General features: G+C 37.8%; 1 protein-coding gene across 2 annotated transcripts in view; it reads left to right on the forward strand.

The window, feature by feature from the left end:
- Nucleotides 1-24181, forward strand: part of rab28 (RAB28, member RAS oncogene family) — a 91527-nt gene that overhangs the window by 26162 nt on the left and 41184 nt on the right. For both annotated transcript variants that reach the window (XM_088343533.1, XM_088343534.1), the window contains exons 3-4: nucleotides 2063-2151; nucleotides 5628-5757. In XM_088343533.1, the coding sequence (XP_088199659.1) occupies nucleotides 2063-2151; nucleotides 5628-5757 (219 nt within the window). The remainder of the gene's footprint in view (nucleotides 1-2062; nucleotides 2152-5627; nucleotides 5758-24181) is intronic.

The raw sequence follows: 24181 nt of genomic DNA on the forward strand, positions 1-24181 counted from the left end.
AGCAAGCGGTGGATGAGCAGTTATCCACAACGTGGCTTTACTTTGACACTGTATAGTCTAGATGTAGTGACTGTGAACCTCAACGTTTCCTCTCCTCGCCTTCAAAATAAGGGCTGGGGCCGAGCGGCCGGGGGAGGGTAGTCACCCGACCGTGTCCACTGTACCACCCGTGTAAACTCTCGGCGGTTTGGTTTGCTCCTTCGCTTTCTCCTGACCACCCCTTTCATTTTCGAGAGGAAGAAAATATTTATTTGGTTTAGGGTTTATATGTGCCAGTCTTTTTCTCTTTCTGTCTCATGGAGGCTGTCTTTGCTTTTCCACTGACACGAGGGGGACAGGAGCCCTCTTTTCCTCCCATTTTATGTTTAGTTATTGCCATTTTCCTGACTTGCATAATTCTTCGCCTTCCTGACTTGGCTGCAGAGGGATCTGACACACATGGCACACTGCAAACACCTCCTTTGGAGTTGAATTTTGTTCTTGGATGAAATTACAAGCGAATAATCCTTATAATATTTTTTTTCCAGTCACTGTTGAGTAAGAAGAAAATACAAGCAAAATTATTTGATATGGCAGATAATTTTAGATCTATTTTCTTATTTTACTAATATATATATATATATATATATATATATATATATATATATATATATATATATATATATATATATGTACCGTAAATTCCGGACTATAGAGCACACCTGATTATAAGCTGCACCCACCACATTTTAAGAGGAAAAACGATTTTGTACATACACAAGCCGCACCTGTATATAAGCCGCATGCGCCCACATTTAAACATGTAACACAATTACGAAATTAACCCAATCCCGACTTCAAGTCCCGCGATTGAAACTAAATGTCCTTCATTAAAATCCACAGTCCAAAAATCACAGCCAGCAAAATGAACGGAAAATGATACCGGTGCTTAAGGTTTGATGCAGACCTGCAGAGTCCAGGTCCCGTTGAAAGTAATCCAAGGAAAAAAGTGTATATTTCCAAAGGTAAGGGTGGGAAAAATATATCAGATGAACACATTTACTCACGCAACTCCTTTTTCTTTAACCAATTTTTTACCTCCTCTTCTTTCCTTGTCTGTCTTTAGCAGTCCCCACTTAAACTCGGCACCCCGCGTTTGTACCGCCCCTCACTTTTCGTTCACCCGTGCAAAACATATCAGAATAAGTGTCTAAAATAAATACAAATAAATACATTACAAAAATATACAGTTGCAAATACATATTACACATGGTTACACATATTTACAAAGAAAGATGGTACACCGAGAGAGTTTTCAAAGCTTTAATAATAATAATAAAATAGCTTTGACAGGGCAGTCAATGGTAGCAACACTCGAGCGCCGCTGGCGGCCGTTAGAAAAATTACATAAATTGGCCGCATCACTGAATAAGCCGCAGGGTTGAAAGTTAGGGAAAAAAGTAGCGGCTTATAGTCCGGAATCTACGGTGTATATATATATATATATATATATATAATATTGTAATCTTTTTTACTCATTTGACGTATTTTCTTTTTTTTACTATGTATAAATATTTATCATATTTATATTTTACTAGTAAAAATAAAATAAAATAATTCTGACCATATATTTTTTTCCAGTAAACTCATTTTGCTTAGTTTTAGAACTTTTTAATTTTTTTATTGCCATTTAACATTTTCCCCTTAAACTTAAGAAAAATAAACAGATTTTTTTCCAGAATACCATATTTTTACTTATATTTGTATTCCTCCTTTTAAGAATTATATTGATATGTATTTTGAATTAAATGCACTATTTTTCTAGATGAATAAGAAAAAAACTAAACAGTGAAATAAATTTTCCAAATCTATTTTCTATATCTTTATCAGAAAATATTCAAAATACTGCAAAATCTATTTTTGGTGGCAATTACAGTATACCCCGGTATATTATTTATTTTTTCTTTCCTTAATTTTGTTACCAAAATGAACTTCCAATATGCATAAATTCTCACACTACACCATTGTATGAATGTTACATTTCTGTTACACTAATTATTATATTTCTACATTTCTATTTCAGGCAATCTGAATGTGACACTACAAGTGTGGGACATCGGAGGCCAAACAATAGGAGGAAAAATGTTGGATAAATACGTGTATGGAGCTCACGTAAGTCATCTTACTGAGCATGTACACTCAAATATAAAACGTTTTATGCTACTACAGACGCTGCCCTACTTACGAACGATCGTTCATAAGTTGAATTTGTTCGTAAGTTGCTTCAGTATGTTTAAGGTTTATATAAATATCTTCAAGACTTGTATAAGTAAGCTGTATTGTTATGTACAAAAAAAATATGCTCTATAAAGATAAAGTTAAGTTTAACTTACTTTTGGAAGATGAGCTTCAACAGTTAGGCGACTTCCTCCTCCGTGGTAGAAAAAAAGCGATCCAACAGTTTTCTCAACCGCATCAAGCTTTCTTATTCCACTTTCATTTCGAATGAAACGGCTTGCCTCTTCTTTACACTTTACACCAACAATATCGAATGGATGCACGAGATATTAAACAATAAAAATGTCAAAGTTCTTAGCGCACTGGAGATACGGTATAGAATGTTTATACACGGGCTAGGAAGAGGAAGCGGATTCCTTCTGGGTGACTTCTGTGAGAGATATTCAAGATATAAACTCTCTGTTGGCAGAATTATTCAGATAAAAACACTTATTGAGGTTTTAATCTACATCGTGGATACCTCAGCCCAGCCTGACCGTCCATCCTAGCTGTCCGCCCAGGCTAAACTGAAAACATCCGGTAGGTAGGCGTGGTCTATTGACGTCACACATAAACAGGAAATGAAGTCACACATGAATGCGATTTCACATTAAAATGAAATTACTGTAAACCGTATTTACAAATAATGGAATTAGACTGATCTTTGAAACGTGAGTATGTGTGTGTGTGTGTGTGTGATGATTGTTTTTATATTTAGGAATATAAAAACATGTTAATTTCATAGCATTGAAGTCTGAGAAATACACAACCAAAAACAGCTAACTTTACACTTCTCACAGCGCCACACGGCTGGTAGTGGCGGAAAGAAGCACTACAGTACTGTCATGTATTCGGAAAAAGGTGCACACAATACAAAATCTAACTTACAGCAATGTTTATTTTCGTATCTACCGTTTTTCGTAAGTCGAATGGTCGTAAGTAGGGGAGCGTCTGTATATTGGCATGGGATTGGTGCCGATACCAAGCACCCAATACCTCTTTCGGCTGTGTGTGTTTTGTACCATATTCTCAATCTACCCATCTTAGTTTGTCTTTAAGCAGTGCGTCATCCCTCGTCAATGTAATAACCTGGGTCAATTTGGAGAAAATGGGAAGTTCTCATCACGGCAGTGGGACGGTAATAGGAAAAACGGGAAGGATTAGTTTTGAGGCGCTTGGGTGACTGGGCAGGCGATTATTATTGCAGGCTCGTCAGACCTCCTGGTTGGATTTTTACCATAATAAACTCAAACCGTGGACTGACACTTCAACTGATGGCGAACACAGCCCGCCGACCGGCCGCCTCACAATTTGTGTCAAGGTGATTAAAGGAAACGGCAACATCCGAACGGTTGTCAAATACTTGTAATTTTTACCAAGATTTTCGGGGTTTTATCCCCCTAAAGACTAAACCTGATATTTTATATATTGATTCCAACCCCCCTCAAAGAGAATTATAAATATCTTGCGTAATAATGTGAACGTCCATTTCTGTTTAATAAATCCACACACCTCTTAATATTTTTGAGTTTAAGTTTTCCTTGCCCTCATGTAGGTTTTAGATCAGGGAATGGTGTAATGATAGTGTGTAGTTTGCAATAGTCTGTGGTCTGTGCAGCCCTTTGAGACTCCTTGGGCTGTACACATAAACATGGCTTGACTTGAAACCTCTGCTCTTTGATTTGTAAAGGAACTAGGTGGATGACACAGAACTGGCAACAAAACAACCCAAAATACTCTCTTCAATGCTTAGATTAGTCAATGTTGGGCATGCTTCTGAAAAATAGTAATGTGTTACAGATACTAGTTACTTCTTTGAAAAAGTAATTCCGTTATCCCCTAGATTACTAACACCAAAAAGTAGAACATCGCTCCAAATTGCCATATATAGATACTCACATAGAATTGGACTTATAGATTAATAGATGCGATTTTGAAATATTTTATTGTTAATTTTCGTTATTTTAAAATCTTATTTCATGTAGAAATAGAAAATAGATATATTTGAAGTTTTTATGGGAGATTTTCTTGTAGGAAACCTAATTTGTCCCTAACTCACCCAGACCCTAGCGCCGAAGGCTCCTAAGTTCTCAAAAACTGCTCTGAACATTGACAAATGTAAGATCACCCAGAGTGACTTAGTTAAAAATTTAGGTGTCATATTTGACCCCGATCTGTCCTTTCAAACACACGTGAAGAATATTTCTAGAACAGCTTTCTTCCATCCACACAACATCGCTAAAATTCGTCCTATGCTGTCTCAGTCAGATGCGGAGATTATAATTCACGCGTTTGTTACTTCCCGTCTCGATCACTGTAATGCACTACTCTCCGGTCTCCCGAAGTCCAAAATCAAGAGCCTGCAGCTGGTACAAAATTCTGCAGCGAGGCTTTTAACTAAGACAAGACAGTTTGATCACATTACCCCAATTTTAGCTAACCTGCATTGGCTCCCTGTTAGCTTAAGATGTGATTTTAAGGTTCTGTTGGTATTATACAAAATCACACATGGATTTGCTCCCGCATATCTTTCAGATTTAATTTCCCCCTATGTTCCGTTCCAGAGCCTTTGCTTTTAAAACGCTCGTCTACTAGTGATCCCAAGATCCAAGAAGAGATCCGCAGGTTCGAGAGCGTTCTCCATCCGGGCCCCGGTGCTGTGGAATGCTCTTCCCCCTGAGATTCGATCTGCAACCTCAGTGGAAATGTTTAAATCTAAGCTTAAAACACACTTCTACTCTATAGCATATGAATAACCTATACTTTATGTTGATAATATGTGTATCATTTGCCCTCAAGTAGGTTAATAGTCTGTAATAAGAGTAGTAGCAATAGTCTTTGATCTGTGCAGCCCTTTGAGCTATACAAATAAACATGACTTGACTTGAATAAATGCATTATAACCCAGTCAATGCTCAACCTAACAGCGATGCATTCGTCCCTGGTCACAAGTCACGCCGGTTTGATGCCAAGACCGCGTGGAACGTTCTCCTCCTATGGTTCCGCCCTGCACTTCCTGTAATCAATCTTGTCCGACCCGATAGCCGAGTGTTAATCGAGAGCGTCGCGAGCTGTCGACACCGAGCAGGTCGATCATGACGGTGCGCGTCTGCTCAACGATGGCTTCTTCAGTCATGCGGTTCAGTACAGTAAGAGTACAAACACGAGTTTCGCTGTGCCGATGTGGAGATAACGTGACCTTTACAACAAATGATTTGCTCAAAGTGCTACTTGTACTAGGTTGACGCTGACACTCAACATTGGGTTCACTGATAGAAAGAGCCTGTGATGAACTCGTGGTACTCGTCATACTACACTTTCACAATCACCGCTTTCTTTTACCCCTATTCTCTTCTGTTTTCTCCAAAAAGGGGGTTCTTCTCGTGTATGACATCACCAATTACCAGAGTTTTGAGAATTTGGAGGATTGGTTCACCATGGTGAAAAAGGCTAACGAGGAGTCTGACGTCCAGCCCGTTGTGTCCCTGGTTGGGAACAAAAGTGAGTGTCACGCATACAAAGTCACACAAACATTCTGCTGTTTATTTTACAGTTTTTAAGAATGTTCAATGGTAGAAGAGGAACAACTTTCACCCAAAATTTGAGTCAGTGTAGTGTGAGTAGAGGTAAGATCGGGCCTAAAAAATTCAGCCCGACCCGACCCGAGTCACGGGTATATAAACCCGAACCCGCCCAAACCCGACAGATTAATATATCTTGACTGTTGTTATTCATTTATGTTGAATAGGGGTAGGTGTCACAAATGTATACTTATTTTTGTCCAGCTTCCATTTATTTTCAGATATAGAATGACATAAATTAACTTTTTTACCACTTTGAAGGTGTTATAGGAGGCCTCTGGAGCTGAAAATTTAATGTTTGCTAAAAAAAAAATCTCATTTTGTGAAGTTTTATGAGAACGTTATTATACTTTTATGTTATAATTCCAGTCCAAGGTAAAAAAGTGTTGTTGCTCAGCCAAGGTTTTGCTGATTGAGAAAGTTTGCAGTAAGAGTCCGTCAGAGTGGACAAATCTGAATCTTTTTCTATGTGTAGTTGGTACGGGGCTGACGACTTCCTCATAAATTGCCAACATTTTGCATCCATTAATGTACGTTTACGTTTTGTAGCGTCATAAATTTTGTTAGCTTCTTTTGAATATTTCTTCTGGGGCTGAGGTTTCGGCTTGATTCCTAATCACTTATCCTTTTTTGTGTTCTCTGTGCGTCTACTTTGGAAAATGATAGGCAAATGTACGACATTATAACGCACGGGAGAGTCCGGAAGCACAAAGTTATTCGATGCAGGTTTCTGATTGGCTGCCGAGTATGCAAATTGCCATTCAAATTGCCTTACAAAATTAGCGTCTTTGGACACCTTGATTCCATGAATATAACTCTATATAATAATTGAGACCCCTTTCTACTGACTTTTGAGATAAGTTTGCACAATAAGGATGAAAGTAATTTTGTTGGGTGTGACTCAGAGCTCTCTGTCAATGAATTAGCTTTAAAATGGAACAATTTTGATCTTACCTACGGTTTATAGTTAAGTAGACTACAGAATGGGACTTCAACTGTGCTCTAGACTTTTGGGACACCCTGTATATTCTGCTTAGTTAACATTACCTGGACTATTTGGACAAAGTAGGGAAAATTACGGCTACCTGATCCATGCATTGGATGCATCATTTTATAAGTCACATGGTTCAAAACTTAAGAAGAAAATATTTGCTTATAGATTGTTTTTTTAATGTTAATTTGGTTTATTTTACTTTTGGAGTATGTTCTAGTCCGGAGCCTTCGCACTAAAAATTCTGGTCTACTAGTGATCCCAAGAGCCAAGAAGAAATCCGCAGGTTCGAAAGCGTTCTCCTTTCGGGCTTCAGTGCTGTGGAATGCTCTGCCGGCCGAGATTCCATCTGCAACCTCAGTGAAACTGTTTAAATCTAGGCTTAAAACACTTCTATTCTATAGCATATGAATAACCTATATTTTGTCTTGACAATATCTGTGTAGTATTTGTTATTGCAACCTCTGTTGCAACCTGGTCACCCTGGAAGAGGGTTTACCTCATGTGCAGTCCCTTCTCGAGGTTTCTTCATTTTCCTCACATTGAGGTTTTTGAGTTTTTCCTTGCCCTCATGTAGGTTTTAGATCAGGGGATGGTGTAATAATAGTCTGTAGTTTGCAATAATCTGTGGTCCGTGCAGCCCTTTGAGACTCCTTGTGATTAAGGACGTCACAAATAAACATGACTTGACTTGAGTTAAAATGTTTTTGAAACTCAGTGGCGATGATCTAGCATCCATGGCCCATCAAACCCCAGGACGGCGCTTATCGTTCAGATGCCTTGACCACTCTCCGTCTCTTTCTGTACTCCAATCGTCGATCAACCAGAGTTGACGCTAACCAGGCATGTTAGCTGTTATCTCCAGAATACCGAATAATAATCATGATGCCTTGCCGTGTTATTGTTAAATGTCTGCTTGTACGTCTCTGTCCACCTTTTCGAACGATGAGAAACAGTTAACAGCGCACGGGAGCTTTTTTATGTTAAATCACTTGGGGTTAGAGGTCAGGTTTTAAATCCTGCGCTCAACAAATTCTCCAGTCTTCACTTGACTCCTAAAAGCATCTTTGGAAGCGGGCGCCACTTGTATTTAGACTGTAATATTTAAGTACGTACATCCCAGCGCCTAATGGCTCTCTTGCTTGGAATACCCCCGCGTGTGTTTTCCGACCCTAAAAAAGAAAACTGCAATCCCACACATATTGCCCCGCTAGGAGCCATCAATCACCTCGCCGATCTCCCTGCACTTCCCCAAATTCATTTTTAAGTCCACGTGAACTCTTCTCACACCGAGTGCCGTACTTTCTGCACTATAATTAAACACACACCGCACAAAAAACTGAAAACTCTTGCAAACACACTACCTCATACGAACGTAAAATGGTACTCATGTCTATGTTTCTTGCACAATGTTGACTGCACTATGTTTACTGCTCACCTTGCACAATGTTGACTATTTTTTTGCACTATGTTGACTATTTTTGCACCAAATGCATATTGCACACAAACCCTTACGATACCAACTGTATGTAACATCCTACATGCCGTCATTTATTTGCGTAAATATTGTTTAAATTATAACTATAACCTTATCCTCCTTGTTTTATAACCTTATCTTCTCTGTTCCTTATCTTTTCGGTTTCTTTACCTTACTGTGAATGTGTGAAACTGGAGTGTCATGCCCAATTTCGGTGTCACAATATGTTAACCCATTTTGTTACAATGACAATAAAGGTATATTCTATTCTATTCTATTCTATTCTATTCTATAAGGCACCTGAATTATAAGGCGCACCCCTAAAAATCTTATATATTTCATATGCTGAACTCACTCCCTGCAATGCCATCCTTCCTCACAGCCACTTTCCCCATTGCCCGCTCCATTTAGAGCCTGACTCCCCCCCCCCCCCCCTTTTTTTTTTTCATTTTTTTCAACAAATGGACACACACCCACTGCCTCCAGGAAACAACATCACTTTAACAATTTAACACTTTAGGACCAATAAAAGCTAACCTTGCTCATTGCACAATCAGGTACATTTGCTTTACAACTCAGAACCTTTTGCACAAATCAGAATTTTTTGTTTACAAGATACTACTATGCACAACCGCCGCGGGTTTTGATTGGCTCCTGATCAGTGTTTGTACCCAGTCCTGTCTGTCCCCTTTTGTCAGTCCGTCTGCGAACTTCAGTTGACACTAGCCACGCCCTTTTCGACCCTGACTCCGACCTGTCCTGTTTTTTCGCTCCTGTCTGTCCCCCGGCTTCGACCCATTTTTTATCCTTACCATGTCTACTCTCCCTTCCCGGCTTTCAACCTCCTTTTGTCCACGACCACGTCTACTCTCCTTTCCTGGCTTACGACTCGCTTACGACCCCGACCACGTTTTTGCTCTCCTGTCCCGGCTACTGACCCGTTTTCCGTTCCCGACACCGCCATTGCTCACCACGGAAGTTCCACTTCCGGTTTCAGAGCGACTTGCTTCCCGCGAACCACGATCAACGGATCGTGGGCGCAACCCTTTCCCTTTCTTCCAATAAAACGCAAGTGGGTCCTGTCTCCATTCTGATCCTGACATTATGTGTGCACTGTCTATTGATCTGTCGTACTGTCTACATGTGTGTCTTAGTGTAGTGTGTCATAGCATTGTGTTTTTGTGTTTTTTGTTTTTATTTTCTAGCAGTTTAAATTCTCTGTTTTTGCTGCAGAATTGACAATAAAGCAGACCTTGACTTTGATAAAAGACGATCTAGTCTAGGCAACACAAAATCAGATGTTTATCGGTGCTGTTGGTATTTATTGGGGGTGCCCTGTCACAAAACCTAGATAAAGACATTCCCTGAGGCCTAAAGTACAACTGTACATTTTCATGAAAATTGGTTCAGCTGTTTCAGAGCCTATAAGTCACATACAATCACACAAAAAATAGAGTTTTATAAAGTATTTTAGATCATATCAGATTAAAATAGATTTGGTAAACTTCGATTACATTAGATTTTTTTTTTCCTACCAGTAGGAGGCACTAAATAATAAACACTTCTTAAACTTTGGTATTAAGGCGAGGGGCCTCCACCTGTCATATTACGTTAGTTTATATTAGTTAAGATTGAGATTTAGTAGATCTTTAACACACCATTTCGACTCCCGGTGCCAGAGACGAATGGAGAAAACGGAAAGTCGTCCTGAAAGATATAAAAAAATACAACAAAGCACGATCCTTGGAAACAGCTCTTTGGTGTATTCGATGAAGAATTGGACTTTGCATTCATTTATTTATTGTATAAATAAAAATGTATTATTTTTCATCTTTCTTTCTGTTTTCCTCATTCTCTAGGATTATTTTATGGCACTGTGAGTAAAAATAGTGCGATAACAAGATGAAATGTAATTCTTTTTTGGATGTCATCTTTATGTTTAGCATTCTGCCTCCCCCCGCTAGTACTTTTTTTTCCGATTGATTTGCATACTCGGCAGCCAATCAGAAGCCTGCATCGAATAACTTCGTGCTTCTGGACTTCCCGGAGCATTATAAGGTCGTACATTTGCATATTGTTTTCCAAATTAGACGCACAGAGAACATAAGAAAAATGGATAAGTGGTAAGGAATTAAGCCAAAACCTCAGCCCCAGAAGAAAGATTCAAAAGAAGTTAGCAAAATTGATGATGCTATGAAACGTAAACGTACATTAAAAGCATCGTGGAAAGAGGAGTTCACGTGGCTTGTAGCAGACGACGCAATGCAAACATTGCATGAATGAAGATGAGTAAATATAGGTACATACTGATGGCAGATGGAAAACAGCTATGTCATATACATGAAATGAATGTTATAAGTAGATTTATAATAAAATTAATTTTAAAGTGTTGTTCTGTTATATATTCTGATTATCGATCCTTAACACTTTGCAACAACGTTTTTTTTTTCCGATGAGTCGTCTTATTCCATTTCAAGTTGTGAAAAATGGGGCAGGCAACTTTATGGCTGGGCAGGCAACTTGTCTGCCCTGGTGTCCGCTAACTTTTTGTTGAGATTTAGACACTGACTTCACGTATAAGTACTGTATGCATTTCCAATCTCAACCACTTTAGTTTTTTGTACATAAGCCGGACCGTGTTATAAGGCACTTTCAAATTTCTGACCAATTTAGGATTTTGAGGTGCGCCATGTATTCCGGAAAATACGGTACATTTCTCTTTATGTTCCTTTCACTCCGATGGCACTCTTGAAGGGGCTTTTTACGCTTCAACCATCGCTCACATTTAGTGTTTTTGCAAGGCAAATTCTTGGTTTGCAACAACAATGGACGTGTGATTACGTAGCATTCTTCGGGAGTGGAGACGTCTTCGCGAGCCGTTCCCATGATGCCGGACGAGTCGGGCGACATGTTTGCGACAAACCGAAATAGACGAGCAGACATAACAAGGAGCTTGTGCAAACAAGACATTTTTGTGTCTTTGAGGAGTTGACTGGCGGGGGATCCGGGTGTTTTGACACCCGAGGACGCTTCCACTTAGATAAACTTGAGGGTGACGCTTTGCTATACCGGCCTTGGCTTGACAAAAACAGCACGCTTCAGTGAGTCACTCTTGTCCACTTACTGTATGAGTTATCACAATATACCGTGTTAATTCGTGTAAAATGCACATTTTTTAAAACCCAAAAATATCTCCAATTTTGGGTGTGCTTTATACATGAGGTTTACCGTATTTTTGCAATGATAATTTAGTCTACGGATGCTGCCTTACTTACGAACTATCGTTCATAAGTTGAATTTGTTCGTAAGTTGCTTCAGTGCTATATTTTGTAAGTTTAAGGTTTATATAAGTATGTTTAAGGCTTGTATAAGTAACTTGTATTGTTTTCTACTAAAAAAAATAAACATTTCATGAAATAGTATGCTCTATAAAGATGAATAAAGTGGAGTTTAACTTACTCTTGGAAGATGCACTTCAAGAGGTCCTCCTCCGTGGTAAAAAGTGGCCGAAAAAAACCTTTCCGACCATTTTCTCAACCGCATCAAGCTTTCTTATTCCACCTCATTTCAAAAGAAACGGCTCGCCTCTTCTTTACCCTTTACACCAAGCATATTGAGTGGGTGCACGAGATAGCAAACGATAAAAAAGTTGTTAGTGTACAGTATAGTATGTTTACAGACGAACTAGCAAGAAGAAGGTGGATTTCTTCTTCGGTGGGATGTTGGCTGACCTCTCAGAGCGCCACACACCAGTAGTGGCGGAAAGAAGCACTACAGTACTGTACTGTACTCGGGAAGAGGTGCACACTATACAAAATTTAACTTACAGCAATGTCCAAGTATTTTTCGACATCCCGGAAAAAATGTCCGTATCTACCATTTTACCTAAGTCGAATAGTCGTAAGTAGGGGATCGTCTATATTGCAAAACATTGGCTGCAGCGAGAATCTAACCCAGGTCGTGGCAGTAAGCTCGCCGAATCCTAACCACTGAACCACCACTAATACAGATGACATACGAAAAGGTATTAGAACAAGGATGTCTAACTAATTTTAGCTCAGGGGGCCACATGGTAGAACAAATATTCTCACAGGGGCCAGACTAGTCGATTTTAGAGATGGAGGGCGGGAAGGAGGGCGGCTGAAACGGGGGGAGAGAGAAGGGGGAAGGAGACTCAGAGGGAGAGCTGGGGATAGAGAAAAACATGAGAGAGATAGATAGAGAGAAAGACAGAAAGAAAAATAGAGTGAAAAAGGAGAGGAACATTACGCTTCAGTGAGTCACTAAACATAAACGCTGTTATTCTGCTATTTGAAGAAATAATAATTTAATGGAGAAACACATTCAATTGAATCGTCTTTATTGTCATTGATATCAACATTGTGAAACATTGTATGCAGTGAGATTAGAGCTGGCGCTTCAGGATAAACATGTCATAAAGACTTCAGAGAGCGAAATAAAAGACACAAAAATATTTTTGACGTGGACTGGCCTAAGTTATAATAATAGTGCAAAGAAAAACAAGAGTGTATTGTAACAATAGTGCAATAAAAAGAAGTGAAATAACACTTAGCAGCACTTGTTTTCCAATGGTAAAACAAATATTTCTCGATTGAACCAAAAAAGTGCTCATTTACAGTATTCTCTTGCTCCTTATTTCTTGAACTTTACACATTTTTCAATTTATTTCTATTCATCACCCCTTAATTGTTTTCCTTATTTTACTTTATTTTCAGTACAGTAAAACTGAAACAGATTTTTTTTTTTCTTTTACTGTATTTGGATGGTATTTCAATGAATCCCCCTTTATTTTTTTAGTGGTGTAAGAAGTAAAATATATACATAATTTTCTTTATTATCCCTGAATTAATTTTGTTATTTCACTTCATTCAAAATATCCATAAATAAAAAAAAAAAAAAAAAAAACAACCTCTGGATTTTTATTTTTCTATATTTACAAAAACTAAAAATCTTTCTTAGTAAAAACAATCCTCATGGCAAGTGTTATTATTTTATTTAGTTAACTTACTTTTAATTCATTTTTAGTACAATAAAAAGAAAAATGATTCCCTTTTTTCATTTTCCTCTGTTTTAGTGGTTTCATTTATTTTGCTTGTATTATTTTTCTTAATGTAATCATTTTAAACACATTTTAGTACAGAAGGAAAAAGATAGTTCCTATTGTACTTATATTCTGGTATATTTTTCTTATTTTTTCTAATAGGATGGCAAAGGAATATGAATTCAGTTTTTATTTTGCTGTATTAAATTAAAAATGCTAAGAGTAAAAAAAAACAATTCTACTGATGCATTTCTCCCCAGTGTTCTTATTTTTATTTTACTTTTATTTTACTATATTTTAATGTAATTTCTATTTGTAAGCTTGTATTATTTATACAAATTTTTAGTAGGATAAAAAAAATATTTATTTCTGTTTTATCTTTGCTGTATTTTTTTCCTGTTTCATCTCAAGATGATTTTTCTAATTTTACTGTATTTTATGCAAATTTTTTATAGAATAAAAACTATTTCAGCATTATTCTTATTTTTAATTAAAAAAAAAACAAAAAAACAGTTAAAAGTTAAAAAAACTACCAATGTATTTCCCCTATTGCACTAATGTAATGTATTTTATATTTTTTATTACAATAAGAAGTCAATTACTTGCTTCTTTTTTGTTTTACTATATTTTTCGTTTGTTTTTATCTATTATCCTTGTAATTTGGTTCTTATTTTACTGTATTTTCTTCTCTTGGTTAAAAAAAAACCTAGTCAATAAAAAAACACACACAAAAAAATCCTTCCATGGATATTTTTTCCCATTATTGTCAAAATTAAAAATTATTCTCTCAACCCCAAACTAAAAAAAAATTTCTGTGGAAAGCCATCTAAGAAATGTGTATGGAAATTTTACAACCGGATTTAGTCATTCCATCACTTACCTTATCGTCGACAACCCCAACATATTTCACGGCATGCTATCAATAATGATACTTAATATAAAAGTCCGTTTTGCTTACGTTAGTACTTCTGTAGACTTACAGTCTGTGCCATTTATCAAAGCAATTTGTTTTTGGGGAGTAGAGGTTGCAGGGCCGTGTTAGCTGCAGACCAGTTTTCCCCCCGGGAGCTCTGGAAGCATCCATCAGGATCTTGCACTGGCCTTATTTGGGGTGACTTCAATGGGTTCATTTCTCTTAACCCTTCCTCATCACTCACTGGGTTTCTCCGCAGTCTCCGCGTCCAGGTCCGCCATGGGAAACATACCTATTTTCGTTTCCGCACCGCTGATCGGAACACTTTTAATTCATTACATTTTAAGGGGGATCAGATTACAGATACTTTTTAAAAGCCATGGGACATACGGTAGGGAAAGGATACTAGATTTCGATTGCGTGGTGTTGAAGTCTAGAATGATGACAGATTTTTTCTGAAAAATACATTTTTAAATCCCGTCTTGCCCATTTTTTTTGTGCTTGGGGAATTGCTCTCACCTGCGTTCACTCGTTTAGCCCCAGCTGCCACGCGTTCCCTAATTAGTTCTCCTATTTAAACACGTTATTCTCATTCATTCCTTGTCAGTCTGTCAGCGAACCTCCGCACATGCAAGGCAAGCATTTTTGACTGACACTGTAAAACTACAGAATCTGAAAAAAAAAATAAAATAAATAAATAAATATATATATATATATATATATATATATGTATATATATATATATATATATATATATATATATATATATATATATATATACATCACTATTTAAATACTCTATATCAACACGTTATATTGGGTATTTTTGTATTCTATATATTTTATCTTATATCTTTTATCTTTTATCTTTTATTTTATTATTTTATTTTTCAACACAAGGATACTGCTGTGTGAATTTCCCTACGGGGATGAATAAAGTAACTTTCTATCTGTCTATCTATCTATATCTATTCCTCCTCTTGAACTTTTTTGGGGGAAAGCCATTTTTTTATGTGACAGCTAAAAAACAAATATTTTTATCTTAAATATTTCGTTTTGTTTTTGCAACATTAATTGTAAATGAGAATTTCTTCACAAATGTTTTTACCTGTTTGTATAAAGAGAGGTGAATGAATGACCAAACAAGTACCGTATTTTCCGCACTATAAGGCGCACCGGGTTATAGGGCGCACCCCTAAAAAATCGTTTTTGGTCCTATATTTTCCATACATCAGGCGCACCGGATTATAAGGCGCTACAATGGGAACGTGGACAAAACAGTCAGATAGTTCAGTTTATTTTTTGCTGGCAACTGTGTTCTTTACTGTGCATATGACAATAAACACTTTGAATTGAATTGAGTTTAAAAATAGACTCATCACAGAAACATCAAGATCATTCTAAAACAAGATACCGGGAAATTATAAATCCGCATAGCTCACCGAAGTTCTCTTGCAGCCTTCACGTTCATTAATGATACGTAACCATGGTCTTCTTACAACCGTGAGTGTAGTAAATCCAGGAGAGTCAAATATTTACTAATACAGAATAGTAAAACATGTTTTCTCTATGCGGTAGTGCAACCCAACTGTATGATTCACGTTCATCTTTTTTGGCCAATTGCAGGCTTTGTTTCGCCCCTTTAGCATATGCGAGCCTGTAAATGATCAAAAGGATCCGCCCCCTTTACCTCCGAATAACTTTAGCCAATAGTGACTGATTCAAATGATGATTGACACATTGGTTAGGAAATGAAACGCCTGTAAATAAATCCCAGCATACACCGCGGACGACTTGGCCTTCGGGGGAAAATCTAGTCGGCGGCTGCTTGCCTTAGTTGGAAGACTTTGAGACTTAATATTGATCCATATATAAGGCGCACTGTATTATAAGGCGCATGGTCAGATTTTGAAAAAAATAAAGGCTTTTAGGTGCGCCTTATAGTGCGGAAAATACGGTATATAAAACTTTTTAACATATATTATTCGTTTTTTTTTTTCCTTAAAAATATTTGCAAAATTGTTTAAAAATGATGAAACGATGCATTATTTTATTTTTATGTAAATATAGGTTTTACATTTATTTAAACATTCCCTTGTTTTACTTTGAAAAACACAAATGAGGAAATGTAATGATTGCAGAAGTCTTCATAAATATTATTTTGGTTTAAACAATTATTGTTTTTTTCTCCCTAAATGTTCAAGTTAAGAAGACGATCTTTATTTCAGAAATAATAAAATGATGTTTTAAGTTGATGAAATCCCAAATTCGATTCAATAAGACAACCCATTTTTAGAAATCCAAAAAGACATTAGACCTAATCTACTATTACACTATTTTTACTAACAGTTCCAGAAACACTGATTTGACTAGTGCATTCTTCATCTGTGCACTAATAAGCTCCCGAATAAATATGCATACAGTACAAACATAAGATAGTATAGTATAGTACTGTATTTTGTTGAAAAACCTTCTGTTTTCTGTTTCTGTCTTTTGCAACATTATTGACGCATAGGTGAAGAAGTGGAAAGACTGTTCAACTTATCAGAATGCACTATGCAAATCAGTGTTTCTGACAGCTTGAGATTATCCATTGATTCATTATTGTTTTAAATATGGAAGTATAACCCAATGTAGTAAGGCACATCTTTAAACAGTGTATGCATTTCCAATAACATCCACCGTATTCTGTGGTATTTAAGGCAGACCGGGTTATAAGGTGAACTTCAAAATTTTGAGCTATTTTGGGGTTTTAGATGCACCTTATAGTTCAGAAAATACGGTATTTTAAAAGCATGTACTCTTGTCAAATTGTGCAAAGTACCTTGCTCTATCTTGCAACATCACACTCTTACATAAACAGCGACTCTTTTAATGACACACTCAAGCTTATCTCCCTCTCTTCTTTGTGGACACAGACCGCGGCCAACCTCACTCACAATGTCGTCTTTTCATTGGCTCCTTGTCGATGTTGTGTCAAACAACACGTTCGTGTTTGCCTTGCGCTAGGACGTATCTCTCTCCGTTTTGTTACCCGTTGCCCTTCTTCCAGCCGGTCCTACGTCTAAGTCTGCTACGACATTGTCAACAAAAATCGATAATAGAAATGGTAGATAATGTTGACTAATGTAGCCAGACATGTTTTCCCAACAGAGTGAGGCATCTCTACATGAATGTGTAATCTCTGCTAAGAGTCACACATGCGCAATAGTGTCCACATCTCGAGCTGTAACATAAACATACATACACTCATGCTCTTTTTAATAGCGGGATATTCCAAAATGTCACCAAACTGTATTGGCTTGAACATTACTTGAATTTTATCTTACTGAGGCGAGTCAGACTCTGTTTCGTTCAACTGTCCCATGTGCTCTTTTGAATGAAATACTTCCAAAATAGTACAAACCATTAAAAACAAAGTATTTCTTTGTAAGTCTTGAAGTCCCTTTTTAAATGTTCGTTTGCAAACTTTTTAACTCATCTTTTTATTCGCCCTATCTTTATTGTCAATTTTATTATCATTATAGCTAAATTCTAGAATCACAAGTGCAAATTTACAGGTGGAAAAATGTGAAATAAAACAATAAATATTGTCCATAAAACCTCCCCACAAAGGGCAATAAAAAAACATTGTGTTTTGAAACATTTTGGTATTTTCATCTAACTTATCTGTCCCCCCCCGACATCTTTGTTTAATTATATTTTCTTGTATTTTTTTTTTTTTTTTGTATTTTGGTTATAATGTCAACGCAACATTGCTGTGGAATTTTTGTATGGAAGTGTATATGTATTTTTTTCAATAAAGAATGAAAACAAAAAAAATACATAAATAGATGGCGGCATCAACATCAAGCATGCAGAACAAAACTTCTAAAGTCGGGGAGCATTTGAGCCTAGACATGGCTATTAAAAAAACTACTTGCACAATTGCAAAGCAGACCTTGAGTATCATGGCAATAGCTCTGTGACGCACTAACATTTGAAAAGCAGGAAAACTGAGTCTGACCCGGTAAGATGGTTTCGATGACACGATTGTAAATTTTAGACCCGTATAATTCGCTATCAAAGAGAGAATGAAGAGTGCATGCATTATGAAGGATAAATTCAGATTCAGATTCAGATTCAGATCTACTTTATTGTCATTCTAGTACACGTGTATACAGAACGAAATGTCGATGCATCTGACCCCCACAGTTTCCTTGAATGTACAGATATAAATAATGTTGTATTGTATTTTGGCTACGTATAGTATTTTACCATAGTGCCGATAGTGCAAGAAGAGTAGCCAACCAGATGTGCAAAATGGGCAGTCAGGTTAACAAGTCAGGTACACAGTAACATTAACACTGTAACAATAACGCTGTAATTACAATAGTGCAGAGAGCAATGTGCAAGGAGTGGCAAGCTATAAAAAAAAACTGCCAGTAGTGCAAAAATGTCAGTTGTTAAAAAGTTAAACACGACAAATGTTGTTTAAATTGTTTGGTTTCAAACTGTTTAGAATCATTAAGTAACATACTTTGCAGTTGCTTCACAAATTCCACATATATGTTTGTTTCACTGTTCTACTGCTGCTAATGAGCCTGTTCTTGGTTTGTTTGATTTTATTTTTTTATTTATTTGCATGGTCTAAATATTTGAGGTTGTTTATAGGAATGAGTGGAGAGGTGTTGTTAAAGGACAGTGGGATGTTTAGACGTGTTGTAAGGGATGAGCGGGGCACCTGTATGATGTGGCAGGGGTAAACCAGTGAAAGTTATCGGGCCCTACTGTTGAACAGAAGAGTGTGTTGGCCGCTTTCTTGTGTCCTGTTTCATCTGGAGGGACGAAAGCATAACCAAGGTGCTTAACTTGTTTGGGTCTTTGGGCATTTGGGTTGGCCATTGTGTGTGTTTTGCTACTTTTTCCCTTTTTTATTTTTTTGCTTTTGTGTATGTGTTTGTCTTGCTGCCGGTCACCCCTCTCGAGGGATATGATCAGGGTAGATGGATTTATTTGCATGTCCCTAAGAAATGGACAGAAGCTTGTTTTTTATGTCTCTACTGATCAAGCACTGAACCAAATTGTTTTTGGATTCCTGTTTAATTTTTGTACAAATCTGCAGTCTTTTTGTATGTTTTTGTGTCTGTTTTTATGTGAGTCATAGGCTTTGAAACGACTGAACCGATTTTCGTGAAGATTTACACAGTTGTATCTAGGTTTTTCCAAGTGTCTCTCGCTAGGTTTGGTGTCAAGGCACCCACTATAATACAAACAAAATCAATAGACATCTGATTTCATGTGGAGCTGCATACAGCTTTTTGGCGCCCATTAGTGGGTCCCTGGTGCTTTTTCATCCAACCTCGCCCAAGTAGAATATTCAGTCCTGGCAATAAACCGATTATTCGACTAATCGTTTCAATAATTAGTAACTAGTCGACTATTTGTCGAGTCAAGTCATGGTTATTTGTATAGCCCTTAAACATAAGGAGTCTCAAAAGGCTGTACAGACAATACACAGACATCATTAACATAAAACATAGGTACATCATTCACAAGTTATTGAATATAAATGTGTTTTTAGCATACATTTAAACAGGAACCTGCAGATTTCTTCTTGGATCTTGGCAACGCTAACGAATGATACTTTCAAAAGTGTTTGTTTTTTAAATGTTTTGTTCACAGGAACCTAGGATTTGAAAAGCATCCGATTGGATGGAACTATCTACAGCATTCTAATTTTATAAATATTCATGTAAACATGCATAGAAATCCGATGAAGGTCTTAGTCCGACCGCGGGTAAAAATCGTTAGTTCACCCTGATCTTTTTGTAAGGCCGGCGACGCCTCAGGTGAAACCGCGCCCCGCCCGTCACCTTCACGCCCCGCCGACGGCTTTACAGTTCCCGTCTGTTTCGAGCACATTACTCAAACGAAAGATGCTCGAGAGTCCAGAAGAGCTCAATGCGCTTCTGTTTTTGCTTGAGCTGAAAAATGTTTTTCCTGGCTCGACCCGCTCCTACTTAGGCCCTCTTACAACAAACTAAAAGGTCCTAATTGCCCCCGGGGGAAAGGTTTAGCCACAATAGACATGTGGTGGGACAAAAACCCGGTCCTGGTGCCCCACCGGACCGAAGGGACGGACACATCAGCGGTGTATGTGTCGCACTGTAGGTCGTGCAACCGCAGATTTTGACGGTGTATATACAATGTATAGAGCTAGTTAAGGTTTGGGTTACGGGTGAGTGCAAACCTGGAATGTCTGCCGCTAGCAGCAAATCCGGCGTTTCCTTTTGCTCTTTGCTCTTGATTGGCGCTAAAAGGGTCAGCGCGGACGCGCCGGTTATCGTGCCGGCTGGTTCTGAAGGTCTGGAAGCTAAGGATAAATGCAGAATGGGTGCAAACTGTGGCGGTGTGCACAGATATACACTAGGTGTTGCTTGAGTTCCTGCCAATCTGACCGTCTTTCAAAATAGCAGCACTTTTGGAAAGTTTGTTTTATTTTTTATGTTTCTTTTATGTTATCTATTAAGGTCGAACGCAAAATATCTTAAAACTGGGCTGTTCTTGGAAATTAATTGTTTCAACATACCAGCTCAGTAGCCTAGATGGTAGTGTGCCCGCTTTGAGACTGGGAGGTCGCTGGTTCGCGCCTCGACCGAGACATGACTAATTGGTATAATGGCGGCGCCCTCTGGCTGCGGCTGCATCGACTCGCTACAACGGGTCAGGTGTATCGACATTTCGTTCTGTGTACATTGTTACAAAGAATGACAATACAAAGGAAATTATTATTATTATTATTATTATTATCTAATGTTCTCTTTTAGCCACTGAAGCACAAAGAAAAAACAAAATTACAGAACTTTTTTTTTTAGTTTATTGGATGGCTTTAACAAATACCCAGTTTATTATTACAATTCCACTGTTTAATTAAAAAAAACAGATTGAACCCAAGTGAATTCATTAAAACAAACTTCATACCAGCTCAGTAGCCTAGATGGTAAGGCGCCCGCTTTGAGACTGGGAGGTCGGTCATTCCTAAGACTTAAAAAGTGGTCGGCGGCGCCCTCTGTTGGCTGCGGCTGCATCGGCTCGCTACAACGGGTCAGGTGCAATCGACATTTCGTTCTGTGTACATTGTTACACAGAATGACAATACAAGGAAATTATTATTATTATTATTATTATATGAAATAATGCAAAGGTTCCATGTTATTTTTTTGTGTGTTTTTTTTATATTATTGAATATTGTTTTTAAATGGGAAAAAATGGGGAAAAAACAGTAACATAGACGCTCTTTTGTCCTTAATGGTAGAATTGCGCCACAGTGCTTCTGGCGCTAGTGGTTGAAAAGCGCCATTGCACTCACATGGGTGAAAAATGTGAGAGCGTTGAACTTTTACCAAGATATCTACAAACAGTTTTTGTCCACATCATGGAAAATCATTGCAAAAAACTCTGGGAAGTTGAAATAGCTTGTGTATGAAGTGCAGATGTTGCAAATTACTCCATGCTGTCATTTGAAAATATTTTTTGTTTCAGACAAGGTTTCTCTTTTTCCTCACGCTGAGGTTTTGAGTTGTTCCTTGCCCGCATGTTGGTTTAAGATCAGGTAATTGTGTCATTGTAATCCTGTGCAGTCCTTTGAGACATTTTTGTGATTAAGGGCTATATAAATAAATGTGACTTGACTTGACAAAACGTAGGCCAAAATCTATATGGTAGCATAGACTTGGCGTATCAACTCGGCTTTGCGAATTTCCAGATCAAAGTCAGACGGCATTCGACACTGGTGCATGCTATTACTGATATCATTTTTTTTTTTTTTTTACAAACACAAATTACGCATACCATCTTTTTCAGACTATCGGTTGCATTCTTTTCATCTTTTGCCCAGCATGCGCCTTATACTCTTGAGCAATTAATGTGTGAAATTATTAACACATTTTTACCACATTATCAACCACACGAGGGCTTTTCTAGGCCTTGGTTGATCATTCAGTGTTCATTTTACCTCTAAAAAGTGATGGGTCCCGGGGACTCGCATGCTCAAAAATCTATGGGTCCCAACAGAGATCTATGGGTCCCCAAAATTTAGTGTTATCGAGGTTGACATTGTAAATCGGCGACAAATATATAATATAAATCTATATATTCATTCAGTTTTAATCATCGTGGTTTATTGGTAATACAAATCAGTTATCACTTCAAGATTTTTCAGCTCACAACAATATTGTACATTATACAAAATAATATTGCTGAAATAATTATATTAATCTATATTTTTATTCAGTTTTAATCATCACAGTTAATTGGTAATACAAAAGGAGTTATCACTTCATATTTTTCAGTTTAATTTGCTGTCCCGCCACAGTTGTAATGCCTTCTCAAGGTCAAATCCATTATCATCCTCAGAGCGTAACCAGGAATATAATTGAGTCCATTTTGGCAGAAAAGTCCTTGCTAGGAGTATTCTTTTGTTTGTTTTCTTTCGTCTAATCGTTCGCTTCAACACACGTGTTTTCCTTGCCTTCTCGATCTTCCGAATAATTTCTCTGCCGTTTTTTCGTGCCGGAATTATTGCTGCTGTTATCACTTTCTGCATTAAGTTTCGACTTAGTACTGACAATGAAGAAATGACCAATTTTGTGTTGATTTTCACCTAATACTAACTTTTTTCGGAGGCATACTTAGCCTTCACCTTCCCTCGACGACAACCACCACCACAATGACGTAATCTCAAACAACGAGATCTCGTTTGCCGAGATCGGCGTGCAGACGAAAACTCGAACCGCGAGACCAAAACAACAATGGCGGATCTGCCTGACGAAAAGTTTGGAGTGCGGTAAATCTTTAAAAAAAAAAAATGTAATCGGGTAAAAATGACAATTTTGTGTCAAAAAATGTGCGTCCCGGGGACACACGTTGACTTGACACTATGTGTCCCCAGCAAAAATGATGCGTCTAGGACGCGAGCAAACAAGAACACTGATCATTTCAACATTGACAGTAAAATCAAATGAGAATGGATCAATGACAAACACACCTTGACCTTAAACCTATGGACATACCCTAAACCTAACCCACATTCAACCCTAACCCTTAACTTTAACCCCTCGAAAAAGACAACTCATACTCCAGTGTGACCTATTTGTTTATTACCTCTTTATTATACATTTGTTTGGCTGTTGCGATTCCGGAGTACAAAAAATATGAAAAGGCCTCATTTTCTTTACTTTCATTTTCTCAATAAAAAAACATTTCCACGCCTTGGTCAAACGGGATGAACAAAGATGTCTAACTGTGTCACATCGCATCGTATAAGCGGGGTATTAAAACCCCATTGGGACAATTTCGAGCTAGAAAATACTCGCCGTGGTTCATTGAAGCTGATTTGTTGCACATCGAACAACTCGAAGCAAATTGAACTAAATTGTGACAACTCAATGGCTCAACTGTGGTGCCCCCCTCCCACTTACCCCACTACTACCACACATGCAGTACTCCTTTCCTCATCCCTTTTGACTCTGATGCCTGTTAAAACATGGAAAGTCCTCATTCATTCTAGCCATCCATAAAGCAAATATTGTTGCACATGCAGCTGATGATCAGTCTTCCAATACCGTCTTGTGTGGTCAGTCACGGGCCATTTCAGTCGCACAGCGCGGCTTAGCCACCTGACCTGAATGCATCCTGGAGCCCCCGCCCTCCGTGCCCCCCTTCTCGGGCTCCACTTTATTTTTTCACTTCTCCACAACATTGATATGGAGGAATTTGCGGACGGGGCTGCGTTGACGCATCTTTTAGTCTGTGAGTTTCCAAAAACTTGACATCACCGGCTTGTACTTCCCCTTTTTTAAAAAAAAAAATCACCAGCAGAGTATTAAAAGAGATGACCTGGCATTATTTCTTCTTCAGA

Source organism: Urocampus carinirostris, chromosome 9, assembly GCF_059441175.1.
Source record: "Urocampus carinirostris isolate Australia breed hairy pipefish chromosome 9, RoL_Ucar_1.0, whole genome shotgun sequence".
NCBI lineage: Eukaryota > Metazoa > Chordata > Actinopteri > Syngnathiformes > Syngnathidae > Urocampus > Urocampus carinirostris.